Below are 27,974 nucleotides of genomic sequence, written 5' to 3' on the forward strand. Positions count from 1 at the left end.
AAGAATCACAGCAATAATAACCGGTTAACATGCCATCTCTCCTACATAAAATGATTGATTCGATTATCTGGAATAGTGGTCTTTATTTACTATTTATTGACATGGAGCAAATGATGCAAATGGATCAAGACTTGGATACGCCTTAGCAAGAGCCTGGAAGATTTCCAATCAGGCGTTCATTATTGATAAGTAAACAAGTTGCTTTACATCAACCTCTCCCTATTTCTATATGATATCAGAGAAGAGCCGCCAAATTAATTTTTAGCTAGTGTATGTGAGTACCACTAATGGCTGGAAATAAAATTGTATTTCTTTCGGGAGAAAGAAACTCACCAAACTGACACCATGTTTAGATCCCAATTTTTTCTTCAAACTTTCAACTTTTTCCATCACATCAAACTTTCCTACTCACATACACTTCAAACTTTTCTGTCACATCGTTTCAATTTCAACCAAACTTCTAATTTTGGCGTGAACTGTTCTATGAAACTGGTGCTGGTAATGTCCTGGTGTTTGAATTCGTGATGCCTACTGAATCCACTGTTACTTTCTCCAGGCAACGAATTTCTGCACCATCTCTGAATCCATCTTTTGCATCTTTGTCTACTTGGGGGTACTGAGATACATCCATCCAAAAGAAGACATAACCGTGCACTCTTGTACTGGTGTAGTTGGAGATTATTGTCATATAGGAGTAGGAGTATTAGTTTTGTTTGTCCGAGCTTGTCCAATTCAGAGGTCATGTGCATCTGAATTATGGCGCCTTTCACTTGTCCTGACCTCTGGGATTCCGCCGGACCCTCTGTCTGGGTCCCTGTCGTCTTCACGTAAACTGAACCACTTCTACTGAGGACGGCATTACTCTGCCTGGTCGGCATGTCTGCCCATTGTCAAAAAAAAAAAAGTTACTACTAGCATGTAGTTTTGATTGAGTATTTGGTTTACTTTTTTAAAATGGTTTATATCTCCAATCCTCGTCATTAGGCAGGTCTTGATACTGAAATAAAAGGCACACGAGGTTACCACTTGCTAGGTATCTTCAATCTGTCGTTAGGCACACATCCGGAGTCCTGACTGATACTGAAATTTTAAAAAAAAGGTACATGAGGTTATAACATAAACTTTGGTATCCTTTCGAATGATAAGTTGATAACCGGTTGAATCAACGCTACTGCATGTTAGCCCTTCATGGGTTTTCAGTTTGGAAATTGCTATGCATTCTACCCAAATGTACAACCAGCATACCCCTAGTGTATGTTAAGGCACAGCTATTGCTTGTCTGGCTCGCATGGTAAGAAGCCTGAGCACGGTGAATGGTGGATGTGGCATTGTCAGATGTAAGCTGTATGATCCAGTCATATTATAGCACGATTCTTTCAGTTATTTGATGGTTTTCATCAAATATTATTCCAACTAGTAATAAGTCCTTTTTTTCAAACACAGTATAAATGCATGCGCTCAAAATGCGCGTACACTCATCCATATAAATGCATACAAACACACCCTATTCCTATGAGCATATCCGGAAAACTGGATCGATATATTTTAAGATTGACGAAGTAACCACGGACATCTCGTTATCGACGGTACGTCACCTATCACTAAATGAATAATTAGCCGTAATGCAGACTAGCCTTGACTGCACGCACGTATGGGTTCGAAGCATCCCGTGCAAAGGGAGGTGCCGTCGGTGCAGCCGTGCAGGGGGAGGGCAAAGGATCGTTGCGAATGTGCAACTGCCGACCAGTGGCATGTGTGTGGGGGCGGAGTCGCCGGCCGAAACGAGCGGAACTTTTTTCTGGTTCAACGGCAGTTGATTCATTCATCCCTCCTCCAGTCCAGTGTGTTATTTTGGGCTAATAGCTGAATGGCAGAATGATCCGAGGTAAGTAGGAATAAATTATTAACCATTATATAGCAAGGTGAGTATAGCTTAACTGATTATATTTATTTGGTGAAATCAGCCCATCTAATTTAACACGAATGCTCGCATTTATGGTTATTTATATATATTTTTTGGATAGGTGGGATGTGCGTGTGCACCCACATTGTGAGCGTCTTAGTTTGCGCTGTATATTTTTTTAAAAAAATAAATTTCAAATAGTGTTTGAGAAAATTCATGTGTAGAAAGTTTACAAAAGTTCACGCAGTTTGAAGCTCGGGAAAGCGCGTATATTTTTATTCCGTTCCGGAGAAAATGAACACTCCCGGTCACATGTGTAGGCTCTCCGCGAAATAAAAAGTAACATGTCTAGGTGATGCCGTGCACATGACTAAGGTAGACGATCAACATGCACACACAACACATGGGATTCGGATCAAATGCAGTAGTAGTATGGACTGCAACTTAAACAGTTGTAGCTGCTACGTTGGATCTAAATCCAACGGTAAGTATTAGGTCGGTTACTGTAGCAAAAGTACCAAACCATAAAATATTGTTCAGGGTACTGTAGCACGAGTACTGTAGCAGTTGATCTGAACTGTTTATCACAAAAATGAATGGCTGAAAATGCATGCAGTCCTGAGAATTACGACTGCACCCGATCTCAATCCCAACACATGCGGGGGTCCATCGTTGTCTGCACAAGATGCTAATCTGCGGTCAAGGGAAAGCTGATAAACACTGCTCCGTCTCTGACACCAAGGTTAGATTGATGATACTCCTACAGATTGTTCGCCATCATATAATTTCAGATCAAAGGCGTTCTCTGTCCACTTCGCAGCATCCAAATCAACCACAAAATTTCCAACCTGACAAAGAAGGAGGTTCATTACACCACTGATTCCTTGCCATTTCGGCTAATGACAAGTGAACAGTGTGGAATGTGGTTGCCAGCAATGCCATGAGATCGGTGCATGAATCTTCTTGGCTTTCTTCTGATCTTCATAAGATCGATCACCGGCGATCGATTGATCTGGAGCAAATTGTTTTTAAATTCGTCAGGAACACGCTTCAATTTGGGGGCGGTTTCGCTGCCACATCAACGTCAAAAGTAACTGATTAGGAGATGGGCAACGCACTTTGCTTTAATTCTGCAACACATGCCATAGAATCATTCATCCAGTAGCTTCGCAATAACTAGCCAGATCATATCACCGACTGTGCGCGCCGACTGGTTGGCACATACTAATCCTATATCGTTCTAATATATAAGAACTTATCCAAATACGTTGTACAATTATGTTCTTGATTCTTATATTTTGAAACGGAGGTAATAAGTTTGTGTGAAATTGCAAAATACAAGTAGTTCGAATTATGTTTGATTCGACTGCAAATCTGTATTAAGATGACACATTGCATCAATGTACAAATCTGACGATGACAGATTATTGTCGGGCACAGAGCGTAGTACTAGTAATAAGAACCATAGTTTAACAATACTCAGGCAGAGCTCATATTGAATTCACTAAATTCAAAAACATTTGATGCTGCATTGTACGGAGTACTACACAGTGGCAGCCATTGAATTTGAAATCAAGTCCATTATTACCTCCTGTGGCTATTTTTAATTACACGCATATTACTCCTGTCGGCCAAAATAGCCATGATTAGCACTAACCCAGTACTGAAACTACAAAGAAGAAATCGCCATCACCATGATCATCATCATGCACATCAACTATGTGCAGGCCTACCATCGCTAAAAAGCAAGCCACCAAACTGCACAGGACAGTACAACCCTTTTTGCATCATTTTGCCAACCCAAACCCTAAAACCAATCCAAATCAAACCAACCACCTTCCTGCGTTGATGACCACTGCTGATCCTGGTGCAATGGCTATCACTCTCTCTCTCTCTCTCTGTCTGCCTGGCGTGCGTGTCCCCCTCATCAATGACACTGTTTCGTTTCACCTTTAATTAAAGATTCCTATCCTCTCCAATGATTCTTTGCTCTTTTTTTTTCTCTCATTCTGATCATGCAAAAATTTCCATTGAATTCTCTGTCTCCCTGCTTTCAGTGAAAACTGAATACTGAAGAAGAGAGATAATGCATCCATCCATGTGTGTGTGTGCTGTGTTGTGTTAAGCTTTCCTTTACAAAGAGGAGGACCACGGTGCTTTGTCAGTGTCACTGCCTCACTGTTTGTGGTCTCACCTTTTCCCTATCACGTCCTCAACTTACACTAGTCTACATGCCACCTTTATCACTGTGCTTGAAATCCATGGCTATTTTAGTGGCCTAATGCAAGAGTACTCTTCTTGACCCTGGTGGTGAGTGGTGACTGGTGAGCTGAGCTGAGCTTGCAGTTTTGGTTCTTGGGGTCTTGAGGAGTTGAGCTGTGGTGCTTAACACAGGCATAGCTGCTTGCTTCTTTCTTTCACAAGGTATTCTTTGTCTTCAGATTTGCTTCATTGCTTGGTCATGTTGTATGTCTTATTATGTGTTCCTATGTTCTTGGCTTTTCCTGTCAATGTGTACTAGACTACTAGTGCTGTTCTGCTCTGCAATATCTAGTGTTCTTGCTATTTGTAGAACAGAATGTGAAAAGAACAGCACATTTGTTTAATTTTAGAGTTTCAGAGCAGTATGTTCTTCACCTATGAAAAAAAAAACTACAATCTCCTTTCTTGGCAGAAAAGCAGTGGCAACAAATTGGTTAATTCTATTCTTCTGATCTCCATTCTGCATATGGCCTCTCCCCTTACAGCTTGCAAATGCTTTCATCCTACTAGCAGTGCAATAGTGCAATCCAACCACGAGCAATAAATAATTGTGTTTTTTTCTTATTCTTTTCTATTAATGTAGTCAGCTCACATGGTGCCATCTTCTTCTTCCACTTTGGTGCAGTTGTTGGCATTGGCTCCATGTGATCGATGAGCTGAGAGAGCTCAGCTCAGCTCAGCTCACTTTCGCCACTGCAGCATCGGCGAGCTAGAGCTGTAGATCTTGGGAAGATCCAGCAATGGAGAAGCCGGCGTCGTGCTGCTGCTACTTCCCGCTGCGGTGGGAGAGCACCGGCGACCAGTGGTGGTACGCGTCGCCGATCGACTGGGCGGCGGCGGACGGCCACTACGACATCGTCCGGCAGCTGCTGCACCTCGACCCGAACCTCCTCATCAAGCTCACCTCGCTCCGCCGGATCCGCAGGCTCGAGGCGCTCTGGGACGACGACGCGCGCTTCGCCGGCGCGGCGGGGCACCGCGCGGGCGTCGCCCGGAGCCTCCTGCTGGAGTGCGAGTGCAGCAAGAACGGGGGCGCCGCCGCCGCCGCCGAGAACACGCTGCTCCGGGCGGGGTACGGCGGGTGGCTGCTCTACTCGGCGGCGTCGGCGGGGGACATGGCGTTCGTGCAGGAGCTCATGGAGAGGGACCCCTTGCTGGTGTTCGGCGAGGGCGAGTACGGCGTCACGGACATGTTCTACGCCGCCGCGAGGGGCGGGAACGCCGAGGTGTTCAGGCTGCTGCTGGACCACGCCATGTCGCCGAGGTGCTCGACGAATTGCCCCAACGGCGGGGAAGGCGCGCGCGGCGGTGGCGGTGGCCGCTCCTCGGTGTTCCGGCTGGAGATGATGAGCAGGGCGGTCCACGCCGCCGCGAGGGGCGGCAGCGTGGAGATGCTGAGGGAGCTCATCGAGCGCCGCTCCGACGTGTCGGAGTATCTCGACTTCCGTGGATCCACCGTGCTGCATGCTGCTGCAGGGAGAGGGCAGCTAGAGGTGAGGCATCTACTTCTTGGCCATTGCTTACTTCACTACTTCTGCAAAATGCACCATAGTGAACTTCTGTTTGTGCCAATATGCATGGATGACAAGGTAGATGCCCATTTCATCAGGATGTTTGGGTGAAAATATTTCTAAACTCGATATCTTTCAACGTTATGAAACCAATTTTGCCTTTTGATGCGCTGCAGGTTCTTACCCGGTAATCGATTTCAACATAAATATTAAGGAACAAATTATTTTCATTCGTCCTATGTGATGATTAGTTTGAGCTTGGAAGGATATTGTTCAGCTAGAATGCTGCGTGTAACCCAAGGAGACATTGAGATATGTAGATAGTTGTCATTAAAGAACATTTTTTTTATCTTATATAATAAGCATACCACGCCCAGATGATAAAGGCTCATTTAGTTAATATCGTCATGCTCAACTCTCCAGTGTATTATGAACCAAAGAATAATTATAAAGACCATACTGATTTGGCCTCTTTGACATGGACTTCAAGTTGTGCAATTCATGACCAGATTTTCTTTAGGAATTTTAGTTAGAAGCAACAAAAGCTCCAATCATTGATCTCTCTCCAATAATTCGAGTTGAAAAGTGGATGTACTCCTTGTCGATCCAGTTTAGATGGGGGTAAAATCACACTTTTTAGATATATACGGTTCCTTTCTGTCTCTTGATGTTGATATTCAGCCAACTTTCTTTCTGTTTCTTGATGCTGATATTCAGCCAATATTTCTTGCCACAAATCATTGTAATGTTAGGTGTGCAAAGCTCCAGTTATATGCAAACTAGAATGGAAGTTTCCTTCTCCCAGTATTATGCCCTTATGTATGTAAAACATACCTCTTGCAGGTTGTCAAGTACCTTATGGCCACTTTCGACATTGTCGATTCGACTGATAATCAAGGGAACACGGCATTACATGTAGCGGCCTACCGAGGGCATCTGCCTGTTGTAGAGGCATTGGTTGCTGCATCTCCATCAACCATTTCAGCTGTCAACAGAGCTGGTGATACTTTCCTTCATTCAGCAATTGCAGGTTTCAGAACCCCAGGCTTCCGACGGCTTGACCGCCAAATGGAGCTTATGAGACACCTGATACGTGGAAGAACATCAAATATCCAAAAGATTATCAACCTGAAGAATGATGCAGGCCTCACAGTCCTTCACATGGCTGTGGTTGGTTGTGTTCATCCAGACCTCGTCGAACTCCTGATGACAACCCCATCGATCGACCTCAATGCTGAAGATGCCAATGGCATGACTCCACTGGCATTGCTGAAACAGCAGCTGCGCTCTTCAACATCTGACAAGCTCATCAGGCAGATAGTTTCCGCAGGAGGGGTGCTGAATTCGACTGTTCTGCGAACTCGGTCAGCGATCGTTTCGCAGATAAAGATGCAGGGAGGGATTGCAAGCAGCCCCGGTACAACTTTCAAGATATCAGATGCAGAGATCTTCCTCTACTCCGGGATCGGAACCGCGGAGTCCCGACGCCCTAGCTCATGCTCTAGCAATGGCAAGTGTGACCATGCCCATCATGGAGATGCAAAATGCGGAAATGCTGAAAACCATGGATCTTCAGAGAAGAGGCTGAGCTCTGCCAGCCGTGCCAAGGACCGTCTCAAGCTGATGCTGAAATGGCCTCGTCAGAAGATGTCCAGAGGACACAAGAAATCCGACGATGGCGACGCCATGGATTCCATCAAGAAGCTGAGCGAGCAGGCCGTCGAGACCCCGGCCCCGCTCAGGCAGACATTCACCAAGACGACGGCGCTGAACAACAAGAGGACCCTCGCGGTGAAGACCTCGACTCCCAGCTCGGCCACCAAGAAGAAGCTCAACAGCAAGCTCATCCACGGCATCATGGAGGCCATGCCGCACCTGGCGTCCTCGTCTCCGGCGTCCGCCTTCCCGAGGTCCTCCACCCCGCCGCCGCCGCAGTCCGGCAAGATGAAGGGCGTCTGCCTGGAACTGGACGACGAGAACTCGATGACGACGCCGGTGTTCGGCAAGCTGAAGGACATCGTGCTGAACAACGACGACGATGATGACGCCATGGGCGAGCCGTCGAGCTCGGGGTCGTCCGTGAACGACGACGCGTCGGCGGAGATGCCGGCGCGGCGGCACGGGTGCGGCAACGGGAGGCTGATCAACATCTGCTTCGGCGCGCAGGGCCTCACCGTGGAGGACTCGGCCAGCGGGCAGCAGACCAGCAAGATGTTCAAGCAGCAGTGCCTCAGGGTGTCCTGACTCCCGAGTGACTCACACGCGCACACGGTATAATTAGCCTGCTTTTCTTTGGTTTTCTGACTCGAATTGAGCTTGCAGTTCAACGGAACATATATGGTTTCTGCATGTTGAACTCGTCGGGCTTGTGTGGATTTTGTTGGCTGCTGCGTGTAACCGTATCCTTGCGTGGCGTGCTTGGTTTCTGGTTGGGCTTGTGTTAACGCCTTAACGGCTTACTTCGATGCAAATATATTTGGTGAATGTATCAGCTAGTTGTGGTGAGTTAGTCGATCGTTTTGTTTAATTTAAACAAACAAACAGCAGTTATTCACGTTTCCGGAAGAATCCCTGCACAAAACGGAATGAGGAAAGACAAGAAATATCTTGTGTATTGAGAATATTGAACATCCACAACAAACAGTCGACAAACATCTGACAGGAGACAACAAATTGCGCTAAAAGACGCATGAATTTTCTTTTTTTTTCCCTGTAAACAAGAAAAGCAGAAGCTTTTTCCTATTTGCCCATATGCCCAGCAAACAACTATCGCTTCCTCCACTACATCAAAATTCGAATTTACAGCAGGAAGCAATTGGACAAACCGAAAACTAGAGAACGAACGAACGAAAAATCTATAAGCCGCTGGGCAACACCTTTTGCCGCTGGGAGCTTTAGCACCTGGATCACTAATTCACTATGTGCAAAGAACCATTTGGTCCTCTCATTGCTTACCCACCTTGCGGCCTGGCCATGGCACTTCAAAGATGGCTACATACATACACCCGACAACAGCTCGGAGTACCGCAAGTCGCGGCCATTATGGCTGTGCCGTCCTCCAAGCACATATGATGATTTGTAGGGCAGGTTACCGCGATACTCCAGGCGCATAATTTACGACATCCAGCAGCATCAAAATTGAGGGCCTTGTTCGAGCTAGTTTGGAAGCAGAAGGAAGGAGCGTCTACCATATGCACAGCTAATTCAGCAACTAGCCCACAAGCACTGGGACTAGTTGATCTCTCCTTCCTCTGCATCTTTAGTGCTGGGGACACTGCTAGGATCTTCTTCCTCTTCCTCCTCATCTGCTTTCATGAAGAGTCCCAGCTGTTCCAATGGATTGCCTGATCCAGGAAGAAAACTGGGCATGCCATCCTGGGAATGCTCAGGACTAGTCTCATCAACAGAACTCACAATATGTTCTGTGGTTGCCGTTCCAAGCATTTCCAAATCCTTTAGATGGAGGTTGTCATTGATTTCCACCGTTCTCTCCATCTGCATTAAGTTAAACCACTCAAATTTTAGCGGGAAAAAGAAAGCTCGACACCAGTAAATGCAGTTTTTTTCACTAGCCTCCTGCAGGGCCTGGCGAGCTTTCTCCCTCTCAAGGTCCCGTTTACGCTTGGCTTCAGCTTCAGCTTCAGCTCTTCGAGCTTCCATAGCTGCATTTCCTTCAGCCAACAGCCTTGCTTTCTCTGAATACATAGATAAGGCACTTCTCAGGGAAAATGTAAGAACCATCATTTAAGAGTAAACTTCAGGTGGATATGCCTGTTACCTTCCTTCTGGAGCTTTTCCAGCTCCTCCTGTTTGTCTCCACCCTGAGCTCACCAAATGTTCGTTCCATGTCAGAAGCAGCGCAACAAAAGTGAACAAACAAAACCACTCGATGAAACTAATCACAAACCTGGCTGAGAATCCCCTGTGCCTTAACAATCACATCAGCATAACGACTCCTAAGGAGGGCTGCTCTTAAGAGCTTGTCTGGGGAGACTTGCCTGTCGGGTTTTGAATTCTCCCCTAAAGTTTCATAGGGAAAGGATCAGATGATCCAATCAGCTTAATGCACTGAGACCCCTTAATGGCCTCATATGTACTGCTTGCAAATTCATGCTTACCCTCTGGGGCAGGCTTTGACTCGTTATCCTGCTCACGGAGCTCCACATCATCAGCAGGACCTGTGATTTTGAAAGTTGTAAGAGCATTAAGCCAAAAGCTCATCCAACTGCCACATGAAACTACAAACTTGTGCTGCTGTGACGATTAAGGTGCATTTTGATTTCTAAAGGTAATTTTTTTGTAGATTTTAACCCAAAACTTGGTCAAACTACAATTACATTTAGTGCATAAAACATACCAATAGATTTATATTTCAAAGAGTTCTCACACTGATATTATGCAGGTGCTTATTGTTGAATACTTTTTCAAATCAAAATAAGCCTTAAGAAGACGTGGGGAGGTAGTAGAACAGAAAGGGCACAGGAATCTTACGGATGGCATCGACTGGACTTATAACATCACTCTTTTCTTGCTCCACCAGTTGTTCAGATCTCTTACTTCCCTAAATTATATAGATGACAACTATTTCAGTGCAATAACACGGAAGAAAAGGAAAAGTTGTTTCGATGAGAAGAAAAAAGCAACCTTGACAAAATGATTAAGAGGGATAGATATCACATTCAAAATTGAGCCTAAATTTCTCAAAGTACCACAGTAATAGATTATTTAAACGAACATGTCTGTTTCTGACCAAATTAGACAATAAGGGTATATTAAATTAATATGAGAGTCAGCTTATACAGTATGCAGGGGCTGATGTCTGATTATAGATGCATAGCAATCAACCGGCCAGAACAAAATATTCACAATTTTTCATCAAGCACCCAATGACAAATAGCCAAAATACCTTCGGCTTTCCTGGGCTACCACCTTTTTCTTGTTCGCTTTCACTGTCACTGCCCGACTCAGAATCTGCATTATTGGAGTAAATGTGATTGAGGACACCTCAAGACAAACTCATGATAAAGGAAGGCTTATGACAAGTGGGACTAGCAGAAGTCCAAACAGGAACAATTACGCAAACATTTAGCCACACAAACAAGATATGATGCATGTATTGCTATTCTGAAGATAAGATAAGATTGTTGCAAATTAGCACAAGGGTAAATTGCAGGATGGTATCCTGCTTGTTCGTCAGTTAACGATATGAATAACAGTAACCCCAGTTAAAGTTTCTATAATACTGATAATCTAGTCCCCCAGAAGATCAAAGAAAGAGGGAATATTGTTGAATGCATGAGCATGCATACTGACTAGTGGGCATCTAATGGTACAGATGCACCTACAGTGAAGTATAATTGTGCGTACTTCTTGTTCAGTGCCTCGTTAGCTAAACTCAACTAAACATCTACTCAAAAGTAATTAGCTTCAAGCTTAAACGTCACAGAAGTTAATATAATGAAATACACAAGTGTTTGAAGTAACCAGATCATTCTTGCAAAAACATATTTGTTTACAAGGACATATATCATACTAAAGAGAGTATGTAAGCACAGAGGAGCACAGACCGCTGGAAGAAGATCCAGAGTCACTGCTGGAACTACTTGGGCTACCACACTTGTTAGGATTGTTGTGTGCATCTTTTTCTATCAATATAGGGGATGCATTCCCGCAAATATCTACATCCTCCTCAACTGGATCACCACCTGCAGAGAAAAAGAAGTTGTAAGAGTACTGTGATGTTGCATAAAACTAAGCATTAGCAAAGGACCAGGGAAAAAAACCTTTGCAGGGATTTGTAGAGGAGTGGCTAAGGCCAGATACATTAGCAGCCTCATTCTCAGAAGGCTCAGATTTTGCCTGCTGGCTCTGCTCTCTCTCTTGCAAATACTTGTCAACATGTTTCTTCAACTCGAATAGTAGGTCATCACTGACAGCATGGATATCAATCTCTATCTCTCCATCACCAAGCTGATCTGTGTTGTTGTCAATGCATTGCTGCAACAAATCAATGATGTGTGAAGGTACCTCCGGATCCTCAGACAAAGATGCCAAACAGTTCCCAAATGATTCTTTCTCCTCGAATGTCATTTTTGGCTTTACAGACTCTGTTGGTCTAACAGACTCTGTTGGCCTCACACACTCTGTTGACACCTCACTGCAGTCCACAGGGGGAGTCTTCCTCCTCTTTGAGTCAGCCCTGTCAACCTCGACGTGCGCCTCTGTGGCAATGGAAGCCAGCTTCTTTTCAATTGTCCTCCATCTTGATTCAAACATCTTGTTTAGTTGAATGGCATAATCATGCACTACATGCCCACGAGGATTGTAAGTCATCGCATTTGAAAAGGTCAGCCGTACATCGGCTGCAAATTCAGATGGACTCGTGTAGGAACCAGAGTCAAGCTTATTCCTGATAGTTCCAAGATCCATCGGTTTCTTGATGATTTGAAAATAATCTGGAATATTCAGCTTAACAGCATCAACCGGGGAGTCGAATATGTTACTACATTTCTGAGTCATCAGCTTTTTCAGAATAGCATCGCATTGCTTAAAAATCGCATCCTCAGTCAACACCGTGGAAGCCTCAGGTCGGGGCTTTGTAGGCAAGAAACGCCCCTTGGCACCACGGACCACATGGTTACCACGCTGTCCCTTCTTACCTCGAGGGGCAGCCGAGGACGAGAGCGCGGGAGCTCTATTGACAGGGACAGGGACAGCAAACTCCGGCTTCTTGAGGAGATTCCGGACCGAATCAAGCTCTGTGCGGAACCTCTTCCGGAGATGCCTCCTCTCGGAGGAGGACATCTTGGCTGGGACGAAAATCTCCCGCTTGACATCGAAGCCGTCGCTGTTTAGGCTGATGCACTTGCGCTTGGGGGCCGAAGAGTCCTCGGAGTCAACACGAACGGGGCTGCCTGCCGCGCCCTCCGACTCGCCAACGGTCTCCGCGTAACCCCGTGGCGCCGCTGACGCCATGCCCCGGAACGCCATTTCATCGTAGCCCCGCTTAATCTGCCTCTGCTGCCCAAACTCCATGAGGACCGTCGGTGTCATGTGCCCGGGCGCCAGATCTGTTCACCATTGACAACCATAAGAGACCCAAGATTCAGTCACGCGGAAGGGAAACTTGAACTTAGCGGAATCAAATGCCAAATTTGAACTTCCCGTACAGCTTGATGTAAGAGAACAACAGAAACACAAAACGTATTCAAAAAGTTCCCTCCAAAAACCCTAATCCCACACCTAGACCTAATTCGAATTCGAACCCCACCCCCCGCCACGCACGAATCCGACACCGCGACCCCCGAATCCTCCAATTCGCGCCCAGAACCTAACGGCACGCGAAACCGAAGAAACCCCAAGAGAAAAACATCCCCGAAAATTCGAAACGGAGACGGGGGGTCGCGAGAACCTGAAGAAGCCGGATCTGAAGAGGGCGAAACCCTAGGCCGGGGATCCGCGGCGGACGGCGGCCTCCTCCTCCCGTGCGGCCGCCGGCGAGCCGGATCTGCTCCGGAGACGGGCGGATCTGAGGGTCGCGAGGTGGCCGCCGGCTCGAGACGCCTCCCCGCCTTATCCTCTTTTTTTTTTCTCTTTTTTCTTCTCTTTTCTTTTTCCTCCTCTCGAGTCGAGCCGTCTCCTGCTTATCCTTTTCCTTCGCGAAGCGACTCGACTTGAGCCGAGCCGAGGTGGAGGGAGCCGAGCCGAGCCGGGGAGAGCCGAAGTGGAGATCCGCGCGGGGGAAGCGAGAGACCCGAAACTGGGAAGCGAAGCGATGCGAGACTGTGACGCGCGAGGGGCGGACGCCCTCGCGGGCGGTATTTATAGGCGGGGGTGAGGCCGCGGGTCGGATCCGGGCCGTCGGCTTCGCGGGGATCGGACGGACCAGGGGTTAGATCTGGGCGTGGGCCCCACCCGGGCCGACGTGACGTGGAGCGGGGCGCGCTTTGACTTTCTTCGAGAAGGTCCGCGCGCGGACGCGGATTCCTACCCGAACTGAGGATGACGTGTGGGGCCTACTATAGCTCGGGACCACCTGTCAGTGACCTTGAGGGGTCGTGTTGGGGTGGGTGGTGCGGAGATCGGCCGTCTTTTATCGAGCACGCGGGATCTGGGTACGGTTTGGGCGCGCCGGGGAGCGAGGTGACTTGGAGGAGAAGGCTTGGTGCCACGTGGAAGGAGGTGCGTGGCTGGGTTATTGGAGGGAAGGATGTAACGGGTACGGGTTAGGTACCGAAAGAGAAAAAACGGAAGGTTAGTCGTTCGCTCCATTTTCCATGCGATTTTCCTTTTTAATAAAAGGGCCATATTCGGCCCAAGAAAATAAGGGCCTAAATTGTAGGCCTTTTGTATAAGAATAAGTCCACCTTGACTCCCTTAAAAGTGACCGAATCTAATCCGTGTCCCTGAACCGCAAAACCAGATATCATGGCCCCCTCAACTGTTAAAACCGGTGCAACTTACCTCCCTTAGCAGTTTTGGAGAATGGCTTTACTGATGTGGTGTCTTTGACTCGATCCAACTAGCTAACTCAGCTTGTGGGACCTACACGTTAGTGTCACAATTTTATCTCTCTCCTTTCTTTCTTTATTCCTCTCTTTTTCCCACGCTGTCTAACAGCAACCGAGGCGGATGCGGATTGGCAACGATAGCGCCGTCGCGGCCACACCTCACGGCGCGGGGTACGGTGGCCACCTCGCTGACACCGCCGCGGGTGGCGCTTCTTTCTCCCGCTCCGCATGGTCGGCCTCGACCTCCGCGACAGCCACCTCGCGGACACGGCCATTTGCTCGGCGACTGGACGTCTCGCGGCGGCGGTGGCATCGCCCTCGCCTCTATTTTCCCCCAAGCGTGCGTGCGTGTACACCACGTCCACGGCGCACGTCTGCGTCAAGAACGTCGCGCCAGCCGGGGCACCCACGTCAACAGATGGGTTCGCTTCTCCGCCGCGTCGAGAGGGTTCAGCTGAAGAAAAAAACATCCTCCCCCTGCACGTTTTCAGTGACCCAGATAACTCCTCTGCTCATATTGAGTTTCTTCATCTGGGTTATGTCTGCCTGAACACAGTTGCTACCACTGGTTTGTTGGCTTTGCCAACACTCATCTTAAGTTCATTAATCAATTGTTGAATTTTACGTGTCGTACACCACCACCGTCGCCGGCCTCCCTTGCTCCGCCTCTTCCCAGACCAGCTCATCCAGTGCCACCGACCCGACCTCCTCCAACCGCTCGAAGTATGGGCCACGGTGGCCGCCCAAGCTCCGTTGGGCCGCTCTCGTCACAGCCGTCGGAGAACACCGCGACGTGCACCAACGACGAACCAAGGCAGGGCTTGGTCGAGCCAACGACGAACCGCGTCACGGCGACGGTGCACCGGACGCCGCCATGACCGCGAAGACGAGCAGCAACGGCGGCGGCGCTGGTGGGAGGGGAGGCCGACATAGCGTCGCCTCGAGGCCGCGAGCGCTGACGGCTCCCTCTCGCACGCCGCCGCCACTCCGCCTCCGTCGCCGAAGAGGGAGAGAGAGAGGGAGAAGGAAGAAGGGATAGACCTACATGCCGCACGCACCGACGGCTCCCTCGAGCTCTGGCTCCTCTCCCACGGCGCCGCCGGCGCCTACGCCCTCCCGCCCACCGCTGCCACTCCACCTCCGCCGCCACCGCTGGCCCTCGCTCGCCGAAGAGGAGAGGGGTAAGGGACAGAGGGAGAGGGAGGAGGAAGAAAGGATAGACCCAGTGGGCCCCACATTTTTTTCCCGAATGACGAAGAGGTCCCACATGTACGTTTTTAGTTCTAATGCTACATAAGCACCACGTCAACGGCACACCAGGTCAACACTGCCACATAGACGCCACGTCACTAAAACCACTCTCAGAAACCGCTGAGGGAGTCAAGTTGCACTGGTTTTAATAGTTGAGGGAGTCAAGATATCTGGTTTTGTGGTTCAGGGTTATAGATTAGATTCGGGTCACTATTAAGGAAGTTAAAGTGGACTTATTCCTTTTGTATAGGACGTAAGTATGGTTGCTAAGGCCCTAAAAAGCGACTCTTTTGTGGTCGTAGCAGCCCAGTATAGTTTAATTTGAGACCTATGTGTTCTACTTCTAAGAGCACCAATAAGAGATTTGCTAAATTCTATCCCAAAATTCTGAATTTGGAATCCTAAACGGAATGATGTAGGAAGAAAATTCTCTCCAAGAGATTAAGTAAAATTAATTCCCTAAAACCAAAAGTGGGCCCCATGCCAAACTACTAACACGAGACAGTTTATTTACCTTCCTCACGCGTGATTGTGAGTTCCGGATCACGGTTGTGCGCTCACGGTAATAAGATCATGTGTCTCGATGTATGTCGCCGTTGTTCGCTCGTTCCCAACCCTCGCTGCCCACCATCCGTTCCCTCCCTAACCCTAGCATGTCATTGTCTCCTCCCTCCCAATTCTAGTTGTTGCTCATTTCTCACGACTTTAGTGTACGTCGCCATGACACTACGAGCCACAATCGCCTGGTGTGGGCGCCAAGAACTGAGGGGATCATTTTTGTGTGGGCATGGGAACAAGATGACACTGGTGGGAGTTAGAGATTGGGAAGTGTGCGCGTGAAAAATGATGGAGCAAAATCTAGGAGAGAGAAAAAAACACACCCTAAGTGTCAGGGTTACAGATAAGGCATACTTCATATCCTACGACTTATGTAGTACACGGATATGGTATACTTTCACGTATACGAATCGTTCCTATATACGCTGTTGGAATCTGTTATAAATTATGGGAATTATCTCCACGAGACAGGTGATTTCCAAAGTCCTACTCGGAAGGGATCGAGTTTCTGTTATACCGTGCAAGATCCGATGTCTCCGAGTCTTACTTGGGATAAAAATGACCCACGATATAAAAGGGACCCCAAGGAGGGGTGCAAGGCATCATATCTCATCGCCAACACACCCACTGTAGTTTACGAAGTCAGAGTACGCGAAGCCAAGTCGCCGGGAGATCTTGTCGAATACATCGACTACGATCTTTCTACTTTTGTTGTAATACGTGGTTTTCCATCATCAATCTCATATAAAAACTGGACTAGGGCTATTAACCTGACAAGGGGCCTGAACCAGTATAATCCTTATCTTTTGTTTGCTTGATGTCGTATTGCGTAGATCATCGTTCCAATGTACCCTAGTACCCAAATCATCTGGTCTACAAGTATCACTCGTCGATACTAAGGTGTCTTATGATGGGTGAGTATCTTTTACAAAATGGTACTATCATTACAATCACTGACACGTAGGTTCCACTTTTCTATTGTCATCCACGTCAATGGCTTTGTTTGGATCCTCCAGGCTATTAAATAGCCCTCCGGAATCTTACTATTTATGAGTATTAAACGTAGATTACTAACAAAACCCATTCCATAACCCCTGAACTATTTTGCGAGACGAATCTAACGAGGTATATTAATCCATGATCAAACTATTTTGTGAGACGAATCTAACGAGATATATTAATCCATGATTTATTTTGCGAGACGAATCTAACGAGGTATATTAAATATTAATATACCTCGTTAAATTCGTCTCACAAAATAGACCAGGGGTTATGACGCTATACCCTCCGTTACAAAATAAGACTTTCTAACAATCAAAATTTATTTATCTGAGAGTATACCTATTTCTTCACTTACTCATCTTAAACAATTGCAATGAATGCTCATTTCATTTCTCCAACTAATCACATTCATCTCATTCATCTCTTGTTTAGTTTCACGTATACCAACCCCGTGAAAGGCTTTACGAGTACTTATACTTTGAGAGAAAGAGGATGCTAATTTCCAAGATAAAAATAATAACAAGATGATAATGTCAATGTGTCGGTTAGCTTATGCTTACCGAACGATGCCAGGTATACACACAGTAATGCCCAGATTTTTCTCACCAGCACACATCAGATCTAGTGACATACCAAACGAACAGTAAAAAAGACATCAATAAACTGCTGCATACAGCAGCGGTTTCCACTCAGCGTGTACTTGCGCACTAGCGCGCTCATTGGGCCTCACAAGTACTACATGGAAACACGCGGCGTGCGTGCGTCCATGAGTCCATCCACGCGCGACGAGCTGTGTTTGTGCTTGTGCCCAAACATTCGAGCACAGAGCAGCCAATCCCTTCCCTTCGCATGCGTGCCCAAAAAAGTTGCACTTGTCACGTGGGGCGATGGGGTGTCGCGCGCCTCGCCGCCTTGGATTCTAGCCACGCAGCGGGGGAACAAAACCACATGCTGGGCTTAGCTTAGCTCCCATATGCGCACAGCAGCACAGCTCGTGCTAACCGACGACGGCACACAGTAGCCTCACATGAGTCGCTCGCGGCCCAAAAGCACACCCCCAACACAACCACACGCACTACCTACCTGCACCCGTTCGTGCACGAGAAACAGGGGCAGGAAGGATGGCCGTTAGATCTCTACTTCCAGCGGCCAAGAATCTCCTGTGACGCCGCAAAGAAAACGAATGAAACAACCGAAAGTAACTTGTTCTTAACGATTTAAAAACTAATATTAAAAAAAATAAACCACGCTAAAAAATTATTGAAATAAACTTTAATATGAAGTTCAAATTTTGAATTTCAATTATGGCTGATAAGCTACTAGAGGCTGGAGCGATGTAGAATGCGAACTGGATGGGAGGGTGAAAATGATGAGCGGGGATTGCGATTTTTTTACTTACTTTTTTTAACTTAAAATCAATAATATGTGGAACCGCTATTCAGAAAGGTCATATGTTAGTGATCACGTTAAAAGAAAAAGTAAATAATACTTCCTCCGTTTCACAATGTAAGTCATTCTAGCATTTCTCTCACATTTATATTGATGTTAATGAATCTGGATAGATATATATGTCTATATTCATTAACATCAATATAAATGTGGAAAATGCTAAAATGATTTACATTGTGAAACGGAAGGAGTAGAATCCTGTTGCGATGAGCGGTGCATCGTCGTGGGGAGAACGTGTGGCTCGTTGATGATCGGCGGTGCCATGTTTTCAGGGACCGAGCGGCAACTTTTGTGCTGATAGCGTGCGTCCTGCCGGGCGGGCGTGCGTCGTTATGTGAGGGCAAGGCCGCTTATATGCTGCCGCAATTAATCGGAAGAAGCTGACCGGTGCCGGCCCTGAGGACGTCCACGGTGCAGACGTGCACACACAGTACAGTCTCCGCTTGTTACAGTGACCGCCAATCATGAGCTCAACACTCTCTATTCCCTTCCTGATTGCTGACAGCTGCAGCTGACTTCCTTCCAGCTATAGCAGCAGCAGTAGCTGCCGTCACTTCGCCACCACAGTGTTCTCATCTCCCTTTCATATCCCCTGCTTCCTCTCCGTCCATGGAGGAGGTGGCAGTAGCAGCTGGCATCCTCCTCCTCTGATCTCCTCCTCGGTCACTTCAGTGCTTACTTGCCGGTGATGAGGAGGTCTTCTCAGGGGAAGAGCTCCAGCGGCGGCGGCGTTGGCGGCGTACGGAGGTATGACGTGCACGGTGGTGGTAACTTGCTGGCCTGCTACGCGAAGGCGGCGAGGCCGAGGCCGTCCAAGTGGGACGACGCGCAGAAGTGGCTCTCCCGGGCGGGCGACGACGACTGCGGCGGCGAAGCTACCCGGCGGAGGAGCTCCTGCGCCAGCGCCGACGACGGGCTGCTGCTGCCTCCTCCGCCGGCGGCGCGGAAGGGGGCCGGCGGCTGGCGATCGTGGAGCAACGTGGAATGGGAGGGCGCGCCCGCGGCGATGGCGCCGGCGCTGAAGGCCGCGCGCGGCGACGAGGGGGTGGACACCAAGGTGGTGGACGCCGTGCAGGCGTACGTGCCGCAGCGGTGCGTGGTGTCGCTGAGGGACGTCGGCACGGAGATGACGCCCGGCGGGAGCAAGGAGCCGTCGAGGGCGAACACTCCCCGCGTCGTCGCGCCGGCGGCGACCGCCCGTGTCGTCGCGCGGGGCACGGCTTCGCCTGGGCAATGCGACGGCGGGTCGCGTGACAGCGCCGTCGCCGGCGGCGTGGTGGATCTCCGGGCGGCTCGCAAGCGCGCCGATCAGGGGCACGACGAAGTCGCGGGCACGATCACGGCCGTGTCGCCCGCGACGGCGTGGGGCGACGCGGAGCGCGCCAAGTACATGGCCAGGTGACCGATCGCGTTCCCTGCTGCTCATCAATTTTCTTTCATCTTATCGATATTAACATCAATATAAATATAAGAAATACTAGAATAACTTATATTGGGAAAGGGGGAAGCAGTTCTTTGCTTGTTATCCGTCTAAAACCAGCAAATTCGACTAAAAATTTAGTTGCTCATCTCCTCTCTAAATCCATGGTTAAAATCGGTTTGAACTACGAAATCCTGCTGCAAAAATGCGCTAAAGCTGTGCTCTGCATGTGCAGTCAACAGTGCGCAGCATTTTCTTTCGTTAGCATTTTCTTTTGTCGGACAGCACCACATCAGTGCTGAACTGTCAGCTAGAAGCACTGAGACAATGACATCCTCTGAAAGCCTGAAACCAAAAGCAAGCAGCTACCACCACTATACTTGTCTACTCACGTTTGCATCGTGTGCCATTGCCATTTTCGCTTTGTCAGGTACAGGCGCGAGGAGATGAGAATCCAGGCGTGGGAGAACCGGGAGCGGCGGAAGGCGGAGCTGCAGATGCGGACGGCGGAGGAGAAGGCCGAGCGGATGAGGCTGCGCGCGCAGGCGAGGACGGCGGGGAAGCTGGCGACGGCGCAGGCGGAGGCCAAGGCGCGGCGCGCGCGCGCCGAGGCCGAGCTGGCGCTGGGCCGCCCGGGAGGCGGTGCCAAGGGTTGGCTGCTCACGCGGAGCGCGAGCTGGAGCAGCGGCAGCGGCCGCTCGCCCTCCTCTCTCTCGCTCCGGTTGCCGCTGCTGTGCCGCTGAGAAAAATCCACTGCCACAGTCAAAAGGCTCGTGATCGATCTGAGAGTTTCCGCTGCTTGTTGAAGGCGGTTTCTGATGTACTACTAGTACCAGGCACAGAAGAATTTTATCTTTGTACCATCAATGAAGACCCGTTTAGTTTCCCAAAAGTTTTTCCTAAAAACATCACATCAAATTTTTAGACACATACATGGAGCATTAAATATAGATTAAAAGAAAAACTAATTGCACAGTTATGGAGGAAATCACGAGACGAATTTTTTGAGTCTAATTAATCCATAATTAGCCATAAGTGCTACAGTAACCCACATATGCTAATGACGGATTAATTAGGCTTAAAAGATTCGTGTCGCGGTTTCTAGACGAGTTATGAAATTAGTTTTTTCATTCGTGTCCGAAAATCCCTTCCAACATCCGATTAAACATCCGATATGACACCTAAAAATTTTTATTTCACGAACTAAACAGTCCCGAAATATAATCTTGTTACACGAATAAATCAGATTGTTTTATTGTACTATTCGGCATCAATCACGGCATGTTATGGTCCGTGCCATTTTTCAATTCAAGCATGTGGTATGTAGTTGGACTCTTTGACCAACCTGTCAGGTCGGCCACTACCAGTCCATTTCCACTCTCGGCGTCGGGGCCCCACCTGTCATGGACCCGAATCCCCCCGCGCCGCGTACGCGAAGGTCGGTGGGAAACCGGCAGAGCAAACCGCACGATAAGAACGCGGCCGACGTGGACCACGTGGTGCGCGGACGCTCTGCGTGCCCGACTTGGCTTTCTCCTCCTCTCTCCTCCCGCAACCCGCGCACGATTCGGTTCCCCCTCTCCTCGCGGCCGCCTCTTCCCCCCTCGAATCCCGATAAGCAGAGGCGGAATTCTCCACCGCGGCAGCAACATGCAACCCCCAGTTCGATTCGGCTGCGAGGTGAGGTCGTCCGATTCCCAATTCGGTCGGAATCACGCCCAATTTTTTGTCTCTACTAGGGTTTGGTTTCGGTCTGAGGATTTCTAGTTTGGTGGAGAATCGAGGTCCGATCCCCCAACCGGGTCGGAATCACGCCCAATTTTTGTCTCTATAGGGTTTGGTTTCGGTCCGAGGATTTCTAGTTTGGTGGAGAATTACCTCTGGGATTTTGCGGATTCGACGTCGGTTGCTAGGGTTTGTGAGGGGAGCGATTCATGGCTGCGGGGAGCCACGGGGGGTACAGGGGCTACGAGGTGGCGAGGGAGCGGGAGCACGACGTGGGGGTCTCTAGGAGGAGCAAGGAGCACTACCACCACCGCCACCCGAGCCGCCACCGCGACTCGGAACGCCGCCGTGACGGCGGGCGCAGCGGTGGCCGGGAGCTGTCGAATGGGTACAGCCACCGCCGGGATTCGCCGCGTCCACCACCGAGGAGGCGTCCATCGGAAGGGAGGACGGAGGACAGGGAGCCCGGCGAGGTCTCAGGTGGGAGTGGCTCAGAGAGGTCCGGTGAGCGCCCAATGAAGACCGGGGAGCCGAGGGAGAATGGTGTCACGCGAGTCAGCAAGGAGGAGGCGAAGATGTCCCCGAGTAAGAAGAGGAAGCAATCTCCAGTAATTTGGGACAGGAATGGTTCAAAGCGGCAGGCTCGAGACCCTGTGAGGGGCATTAGAGAGGTAGATGCTGTAGTTGCTGAGATTATTATGCATCAGTCGCATTCCTTGCCTGTCATGAGCTCACTGTCTAGCATAGGCGATGGACACTCGCCAATGATTTTGGATGTGTCAGTTGATAAGGTACAGGAGTATGAGAAGAACAGGATTGTGGATGAGGAGGAAGAGGGATACCCAACAATGAGAAACATTCTGACCTCAAGATGGGCAGATGCTGGCGACGAGGAGGAAAATGTGTTTGTGCCCAAGAAAAAGAAGAGCGTGTCACCTGTCGACTCGATTGAACGAGGGTCCACAAAAAAGGTTACAAGCCCTGAGTCTGGAGAGGTGCTGGTGTATAACTCAGTGAGAAGCTCCTCAAGGTCATCTGACTCGGGGGTATTACAGGGTAGTGCAAACCGGGACCTTGAAGTGGAGAAGGGTGACAACATAGATGTTGAGGAGGCGGCTGATGATGATTATCCTGCTGGTCATTTGCTGGATTCTGATTTTGAAGGTGAGGACTGTAGGTCTGAAACCCCTGAGTGTACACGGTCCCCACGTAGGTGCATTAACATGCTTCAAGGTTGTAGGAGCGTTGATGAGTTTGAAAGACTCAACACAATCAATGAGGGTACATATGGAGTTGTATTTAGGGTGAGGGATAAGAGAACTGGTGAGATTGTTGCGCTGAAGAAGGTCAAGATGGAGAAGGAAAGGGAAGGTTTCCCACTGACTTCTCTTAGGGAAATGAATATCTTGTTATCCTTCCACCACCCTTCGATTGTGGAAGTCAAGGAAGTAGTTGTTGGTAGTAATGACAGAGATATTTTCATGGTGATGGAGTACATGGAACATGATCTTAAGGGTGTTATGGAGACAATGAAACAACCGTATAGTCAAAGTGAGGTCAAATGCTTGATGCTTCAGCTATTAGAAGGTGTGAAGTATCTTCATGACAATTGGGTACTTCATAGGTAATGATTGTTAATCACTAATTTTTCTTCTCCTTTACACATTTTCTGGAATTGGTTTTGATGTTAGATTCTAATAATTATGCTGTTCCATAGGGATCTCAAGACATCTAATCTTCTCTTGAACAACCGCGGTGAGTTGAAAATATGTGATTTTGGACTCTCTCGTCAATATGGCAGCCCGTTAAAGCCTTACACCCAGTTGGTTGTGACTTTGTGGTACAGGTAAGTCATTAGACAGTCTATAGTTTCATACAATCAGTCTAACTCAAAATTTAACTTATCCATGGTCTTATTACATGCTCCTTATGACTGCAGGGCTCCAGAATTACTTTTAGGTGCAAAGGATTATTCTACTGCTATTGATATGTGGTCATTGGGTTGCATTATGGGAGAACTCTTATCAAAAGGGCCACTGTTCAATGGGAAAAGCGAGATAGATCAACTTGATAAGGTATATGGTTTTGACTTTTGTCTATTCCATATCTTTATTTTGATTAAGGAAATCTTATGATGAAGTGATTTCCATTGCAGATATTTAGAACACTTGGCACGCCTGATGAGAATATATGGCCTGGTTATTCTAAGTTGCCTGGTGCCACCGTCAAATTTGGCAAACAAACGTAAGTGCCAACTCATTTCTTGTTTCTGCTGGTTTATTTATTTGGATCATGCAGTTTCTGTATCATATAAAGTCTTACCACTCATTCCTCCCTCAGGCACAATAGATTAAGGGACAAGTTCCGAGCTGTATCATTCACTGGTGGGCCGATGTTGTCAGAAGCTGGATTTGATCTGCTAAATAGATTACTGACATATGACCCTGAGAAGGTAATACACTTAATAGAGTGATCCATCTGATTCTTGTATCTTCATTTTGTAGCTGACTGAACATGGTTTTTTCATACAGCGTATATCAGCAGAAGATGCCTTGAATCATGAATGGTTTCGCGAACTACCTCTGCCTAGATCAAAGGATTTCATGCCAACATTTCCTGCTCTAAATGAGCAAGACAGGTACGAGTGATTTTGCTTTTTACTTCTAATTTATCATCCTAATTCTGAAATTGGCGTTTTATGTGGTTTGTAATGTTGTATTTGCAAAACATGCAGGCGCTTCAAGAAACATATGAAGAGCCCTGATCCTCTGGAAGAACAACGGATGAAAGAACAAGGGAACAATGGAGATCGTGGCCTTTTTGGCTAATCTTGAACCATCACTATAGGTCTGCTGTGGATGCTAATTTTCAGCGTGGAATCAATGGAAGTACATGTCTTCCAAGGTGAGATATCCACTGGAATGAAGTATCTGTCTTCTTGGTGCCTGCGACAACTGATGGCGTTCTTTAGCAGGCATATGAAGGGGGATAACATGTCTCCTTATGGTCCATGCTAGCTATTATATCATTGCAGGGTTACTGGGTTAGCTCTTTCTCAGACTTCTGGTCACAATCTAATTCACCTGCATTATAAGGTGTGCAGATCTAACCCACCTGCATGATCTGGCCTATTAACTTCTATCTGGTGCACCAGTTTTGCTTCTGAAATTTCTGACTGTAAAGTACCTTAGTTTGGTACTTTGTAAACAATGATCAACAGGACCTTTTTTTTTCTGTGCAATGAGCACATTTTCTTTTGATCTTCGCATTTTGTTTGCAAGAGATGGATGGAGCAAAAGAGGGAGGGTGCATTATGCTTTTTGACGAGGAAACTGGTACATAGTAATGCAAAATGTAAGGTAATATGCTGAGGCTTATTGTGTCCACTGATGTGGTGTATAAAAATGAAATGTATCTTTAATCTTTTTTACTGTACTTTGCAAGATCACTTCAGTTGCTCCCTGAAGCTGCTTGAAAACTAGCTAATTTATGTAACTGGTCATTATAAAAATGATCCTCCACTTTCTGGAAGGAAACAATACCTGTCAGATTTTTCAATATCACTTGCGTGCTACAATGATGTATTACTGACTCTATCTACTTCTAATCTTGTGTAATAGAAGAACCAATCAATTTAATATCATTTGCTTGCTACAATGATTTATCAGACAATAACTGACTCTTGTCTACTTCTAATCTTGTACAGTATAATAGAAGAAATCAATAATCTAAGGACGTACGATTGTATTAATTTATCTTTGGACCATTTGTCTTGCATCATTTTTTTGTAACAAGTGACAGCCAGGAAGAGTTCTTTGTTTTTATTTATTTATTTATATTTTCTTCTAATGATCTACCTTTTTAATGATAGGCCGCTAGACTTTTATCAACCAAATCATTATTCATGATAATGGTGAAAGATGTGAAATGTTTTTAACTCTGAGGTGCTGGCTTTTCCCTCATGAAAAGGCAATACTCACTGATCTTTGATTCATTTTGCTATCCTGTTGCCGTATGTTCAGTTCAAATCATTTGCTTGTGCTTTACAGATGATTATAGTGAAATCAGTGATTCTTATGATGTCCATTCTTGCACTTATCATAATAAATCTACATGTCATATTGACTTATCACTAAAGTTCTTGCCAGACCAGTTAATGATGTTCCTTTATGCTAGTTTGAACTTGCTGGAGAGTTGATTGGGTTCACTGTAAACAACTAAGTGTTCTGTGACACATCTGCAGCTTAAGCTGTGGCTATACCGAGACAGGAAGCTTGATGGACGTATCTAATTGACTTATTTGTGGAAGGCTTCGAGTCTTCATCTGTGATCTGTTACTGTTGTGAATTCTAGTGGTCAGTCTGCTATCTTATTTCTCAATATATTGGTGATCAGTATGCTTCTTGCTAGTAGCTTCTTTTGTAGCTGTACACCTGTTTTTTTTTTTCAATGACAGATATATTCTTGACATGTTATATTTTCAGTCCTGCCCATCCACATATGTGGGACATGATTTTAGTACGAGTTACCAGCCTAGATGTGTGGATGAATCAGGATTTTGGGCAATCCATAATTTCTTGTATCTCCTTGTGTCCATGCCTGCAAGTACAGCTGTGTGTTATCCTGCAGAACCTTTCGTTCTTTTGTTATTCTTTTTCAAGTAGAATCATGTTGAAGAATTGCTTGCATTTGATAAAATAATATTGAGTCTGGATTCTGCAACTGGAAACTCATTGTAGACTGGTAGAAACAAGGAAAACTGTGCTTTTGTAATTCATTTCCACAAATCATTTACTCTTACTCCTACCTTTTTCCTTTATGTTTTAGTAAGATGCAGACTGACCAAGAACAACGTTGAGGCGCAGGACTTGTCATGGTTGTCCAGTATTTTCGAAGGTTGATTCTATCAATTCCGCCTGCCTTTTATATATATTTACAATTACCCACATTCCTTGCCAGTTGACACCATGATCCTACTTTTTATCTTCTGCTTTACAATCTTTCAGTGCTGCTTTGCTAATTTTCTACTGTGCTACTATCAAATTGCATGCTTTACTGGCACTATTTTCACTAATTATTTCTCTTGCGCACCTGTGAAAAGTTTGATGCCCCTGTGGCTAATAACTTTTTTAGTGTCATGGGTTACTTGTTTTAAACTTATAAGTAAATATTCTATTGAGTGAAAGGCTTGAAAATTTTGTCACCAAGATGCGAACGACCATTAAATACTCAGCACAGTTAAGGCTTGGAAAATAAGGTTACATGTTTAGCATGACAGTGCGTGAAGTAGAGAAAAAAGCGCTGTCAGCAATTATGCTTTCCTGAAGCAAATCGATGTTTCTGGTATTCGAACTTTTAGGGCATACAAAACAGTCTTTATAGCAGGCTCTTGGGGGTACCACCTAAGCTCAGTTAATATCAACTCTCTGTAGACTCTTAGCGCCAGATAATAGGGAATTTCCTCGCATGAGGCTAGATAAAGGAAAGAAGAATAATGATAAAAATATTTTGGTGGATTCATGGTTAGAGCCTCTGTTGTCTCAATTGTTATAAGAGGATAGTCTCTAAGATGATGTGTATTACCAAGGAACCCATACTAGGCTCAACTGTTGTACTTGCCATACTACCTCCGTTGTAAATAAGTGCATTTCTGGTTTCCTAAGTCAAACTATCCTAATTTTAACCAAATTCATAGAAAAAACAATACTCCAATAATTACTATTCAAATGAGCATCATTAGTTCCATTGTGAAATATATTCATAGTTTTACTTATTTGACATGGTAGACATTATTACTCTTATCTATAAACTTATGCATTTGATTTAGTAGAAAACTACAAACGCACTTATTTTAGGATGGAGGTAGTAGTAGTTTGTCTAAATGAGAAACGTATCCATGACAGTCACACTCACACACTTTACTCCATTTCCTTAATACAAAGAACAATCTTACCAACCATGCTTGGTTCTACCAGTATCAACACTCTATTCTTCTTGTCGTGTCATGGATCTGCACTGCATCTTTTCTAATGTCTTTGCATTTACTTGTTTTAACTGTCCCTTTGTTTGTGTCCCCTGCAAACCTCGTGCAAAGCGACAATGGGCCATACTCCGAGTTGCAGAGGCAACAAGTTCTCTACGTCTCCTATCGTATGTCTGACCATTTTGTAGGAGCGGAGTTCAGGGACCTTTGTCAAGGCAGGCGGCCGGATTTCTTGTTTCCGGTGCTGCAATATGCTCAGGCGCGTTCCTTTTTTCTTTTTTTTTTGGAGAACTTAGCCACTAGGTAAAGGTTGTAAAATGCCGTAGCATCTGTTCTCTGTAAATACGACTGGGTGAATACAGTGAATTGGTATGTTTCACTTTCGTCGATTTGTTGGTTT

General features: G+C 46.7%; 4 protein-coding genes across 15 annotated transcripts; 3 read left to right on the forward strand and 1 right to left on the reverse strand.

Moving 5' to 3' along the window:
* The first annotated feature begins 4,801 nt into the window (after positions 1-4,801).
* On the forward strand, positions 4,802-8,171 carry LOC4329896 (uncharacterized). Its single transcript, XM_015769922.3, has 2 exons — positions 4,802-5,658; positions 6,520-8,171. Exons 1-2 carry the CDS (start codon positions 4,906-4,908, stop codon positions 7,918-7,920), a joined length of 2,154 nt encoding a protein of 717 aa, XP_015625408.1. The 5' UTR covers positions 4,802-4,905; the 3' UTR covers positions 7,921-8,171.
* A 91-nt stretch (positions 8,172-8,262) lies between these two features.
* Positions 8,263-13,469, reverse strand: LOC4329897 (transcription factor GTE9). 2 transcript variants are annotated; one of them, XM_015769920.3, is made up of 10 exons: positions 13,088-13,469; positions 11,460-12,746; positions 11,244-11,381; positions 10,583-10,647; positions 10,168-10,237; positions 9,795-9,854; positions 9,584-9,696; positions 9,455-9,497; positions 9,250-9,371; positions 8,263-9,171 (listed from the first exon to the last, which is right to left on the reverse strand). In XM_015769920.3, exons 2-10 carry the CDS (start codon positions 12,727-12,729, stop codon positions 8,908-8,910), a joined length of 2,145 nt encoding a protein of 714 aa, XP_015625406.1. In that variant the 5' UTR covers positions 12,730-12,746; positions 13,088-13,469; the 3' UTR covers positions 8,263-8,907. The 2 variants fall into 2 exon arrangements, with proteins under 2 accessions (XP_015625406.1, XP_015625405.1); XM_015769919.3 differs by having other exon boundaries at positions 8,263-9,371.
* A 5,359-nt stretch (positions 13,470-18,828) lies between these two features.
* LOC4329898 (uncharacterized) lies at positions 18,829-20,758 on the forward strand. Its single transcript, NM_001416701.1, has 2 exons — positions 18,829-19,844; positions 20,297-20,758. Exons 1-2 carry the CDS (start codon positions 19,135-19,137, stop codon positions 20,607-20,609), a joined length of 1,023 nt encoding a protein of 340 aa, NP_001403630.1. The 5' UTR covers positions 18,829-19,134; the 3' UTR covers positions 20,610-20,758.
* A 606-nt stretch (positions 20,759-21,364) lies between these two features.
* Positions 21,365-27,957, forward strand: LOC4329899 (cyclin-dependent kinase G-1-like). 11 transcript variants are annotated; one of them, XR_010739000.1, is made up of 11 exons: positions 21,368-23,215; positions 23,309-23,437; positions 23,531-23,666; positions 23,747-23,835; positions 23,932-24,043; positions 24,123-24,229; positions 24,326-24,495; positions 24,566-24,950; positions 25,463-25,560; positions 25,835-25,946; positions 26,419-27,957. XR_010739000.1 is itself a non-coding variant. In NM_001416702.1 (7 exons), exons 1-7 carry the CDS (start codon positions 21,801-21,803, stop codon positions 24,417-24,419), a joined length of 2,082 nt encoding a protein of 693 aa, NP_001403631.1. In that variant the 5' UTR covers positions 21,365-21,800; the 3' UTR covers positions 24,420-25,097. The 11 variants fall into 11 exon arrangements, 1 of the variants encoding a protein (NP_001403631.1); XR_010739002.1 differs by having other exon boundaries at positions 25,463-25,535; XR_010739003.1 differs by lacking the exon at positions 25,463-25,560 and having other exon boundaries at positions 24,563-24,950.
* Positions 27,958-27,974: the final 17 nt, after the last annotated feature.

The sequence above is a fragment of the Oryza sativa genome, chromosome 2 (assembly GCF_034140825.1).
Source record: "Oryza sativa Japonica Group chromosome 2, ASM3414082v1".
NCBI classification, from domain to species: Eukaryota; Viridiplantae; Streptophyta; class Magnoliopsida; order Poales; family Poaceae; genus Oryza; species Oryza sativa.

Bases quoted from the DNA above. Each gene is read 5' to 3' on its own strand.
- LOC4329897 (XM_015769919.3), bottom strand. From the start codon at position 12,729: ATGACACCGACGGTCCTCATGGAGTTTGGGCAGCAGAGGCAGATTAAG. The intron at 10,648-11,243 runs GTCTGTGCTCCT...CCAATAATGCAG, and splicing joins CTCTGGATCTTCTTCCAGCG to ATTCTGAGTCGGGCAGTGAC. The intron at 9,372-9,454 runs GTAACAGGCATA...CTATGTATTCAG, and splicing joins GGAAAAGCTCCAGAAGGAAG to AGAAAGCAAGGCTGTTGGCT.
- LOC4329899 (NM_001416702.1), top strand. From the start codon at position 21,801: ATGGCTGCGGGGAGCCACGGGGGGTACAGGGGCTACGAGGTGGCGAGG. The intron at 23,667-23,746 runs GTATATGGTTTT...TTTCCATTGCAG, and splicing joins AGATAGATCAACTTGATAAG to ATATTTAGAACACTTGGCAC. The intron at 23,836-23,931 runs GTAAGTGCCAAC...TTCCTCCCTCAG, and splicing joins GTCAAATTTGGCAAACAAAC to GCACAATAGATTAAGGGACA.
- LOC4329898 (NM_001416701.1), top strand. From the start codon at position 19,135: ATGAGGAGGTCTTCTCAGGGGAAGAGCTCCAGCGGCGGCGGCGTTGGC. The intron at 19,845-20,296 runs GTGACCGATCGC...TCGCTTTGTCAG, and splicing joins CGCGCCAAGTACATGGCCAG to GTACAGGCGCGAGGAGATGA.
- LOC4329896 (XM_015769922.3), top strand. From the start codon at position 4,906: ATGGAGAAGCCGGCGTCGTGCTGCTGCTACTTCCCGCTGCGGTGGGAG. The intron at 5,659-6,519 runs GTGAGGCATCTA...TACCTCTTGCAG, and splicing joins CAGGGAGAGGGCAGCTAGAG to GTTGTCAAGTACCTTATGGC.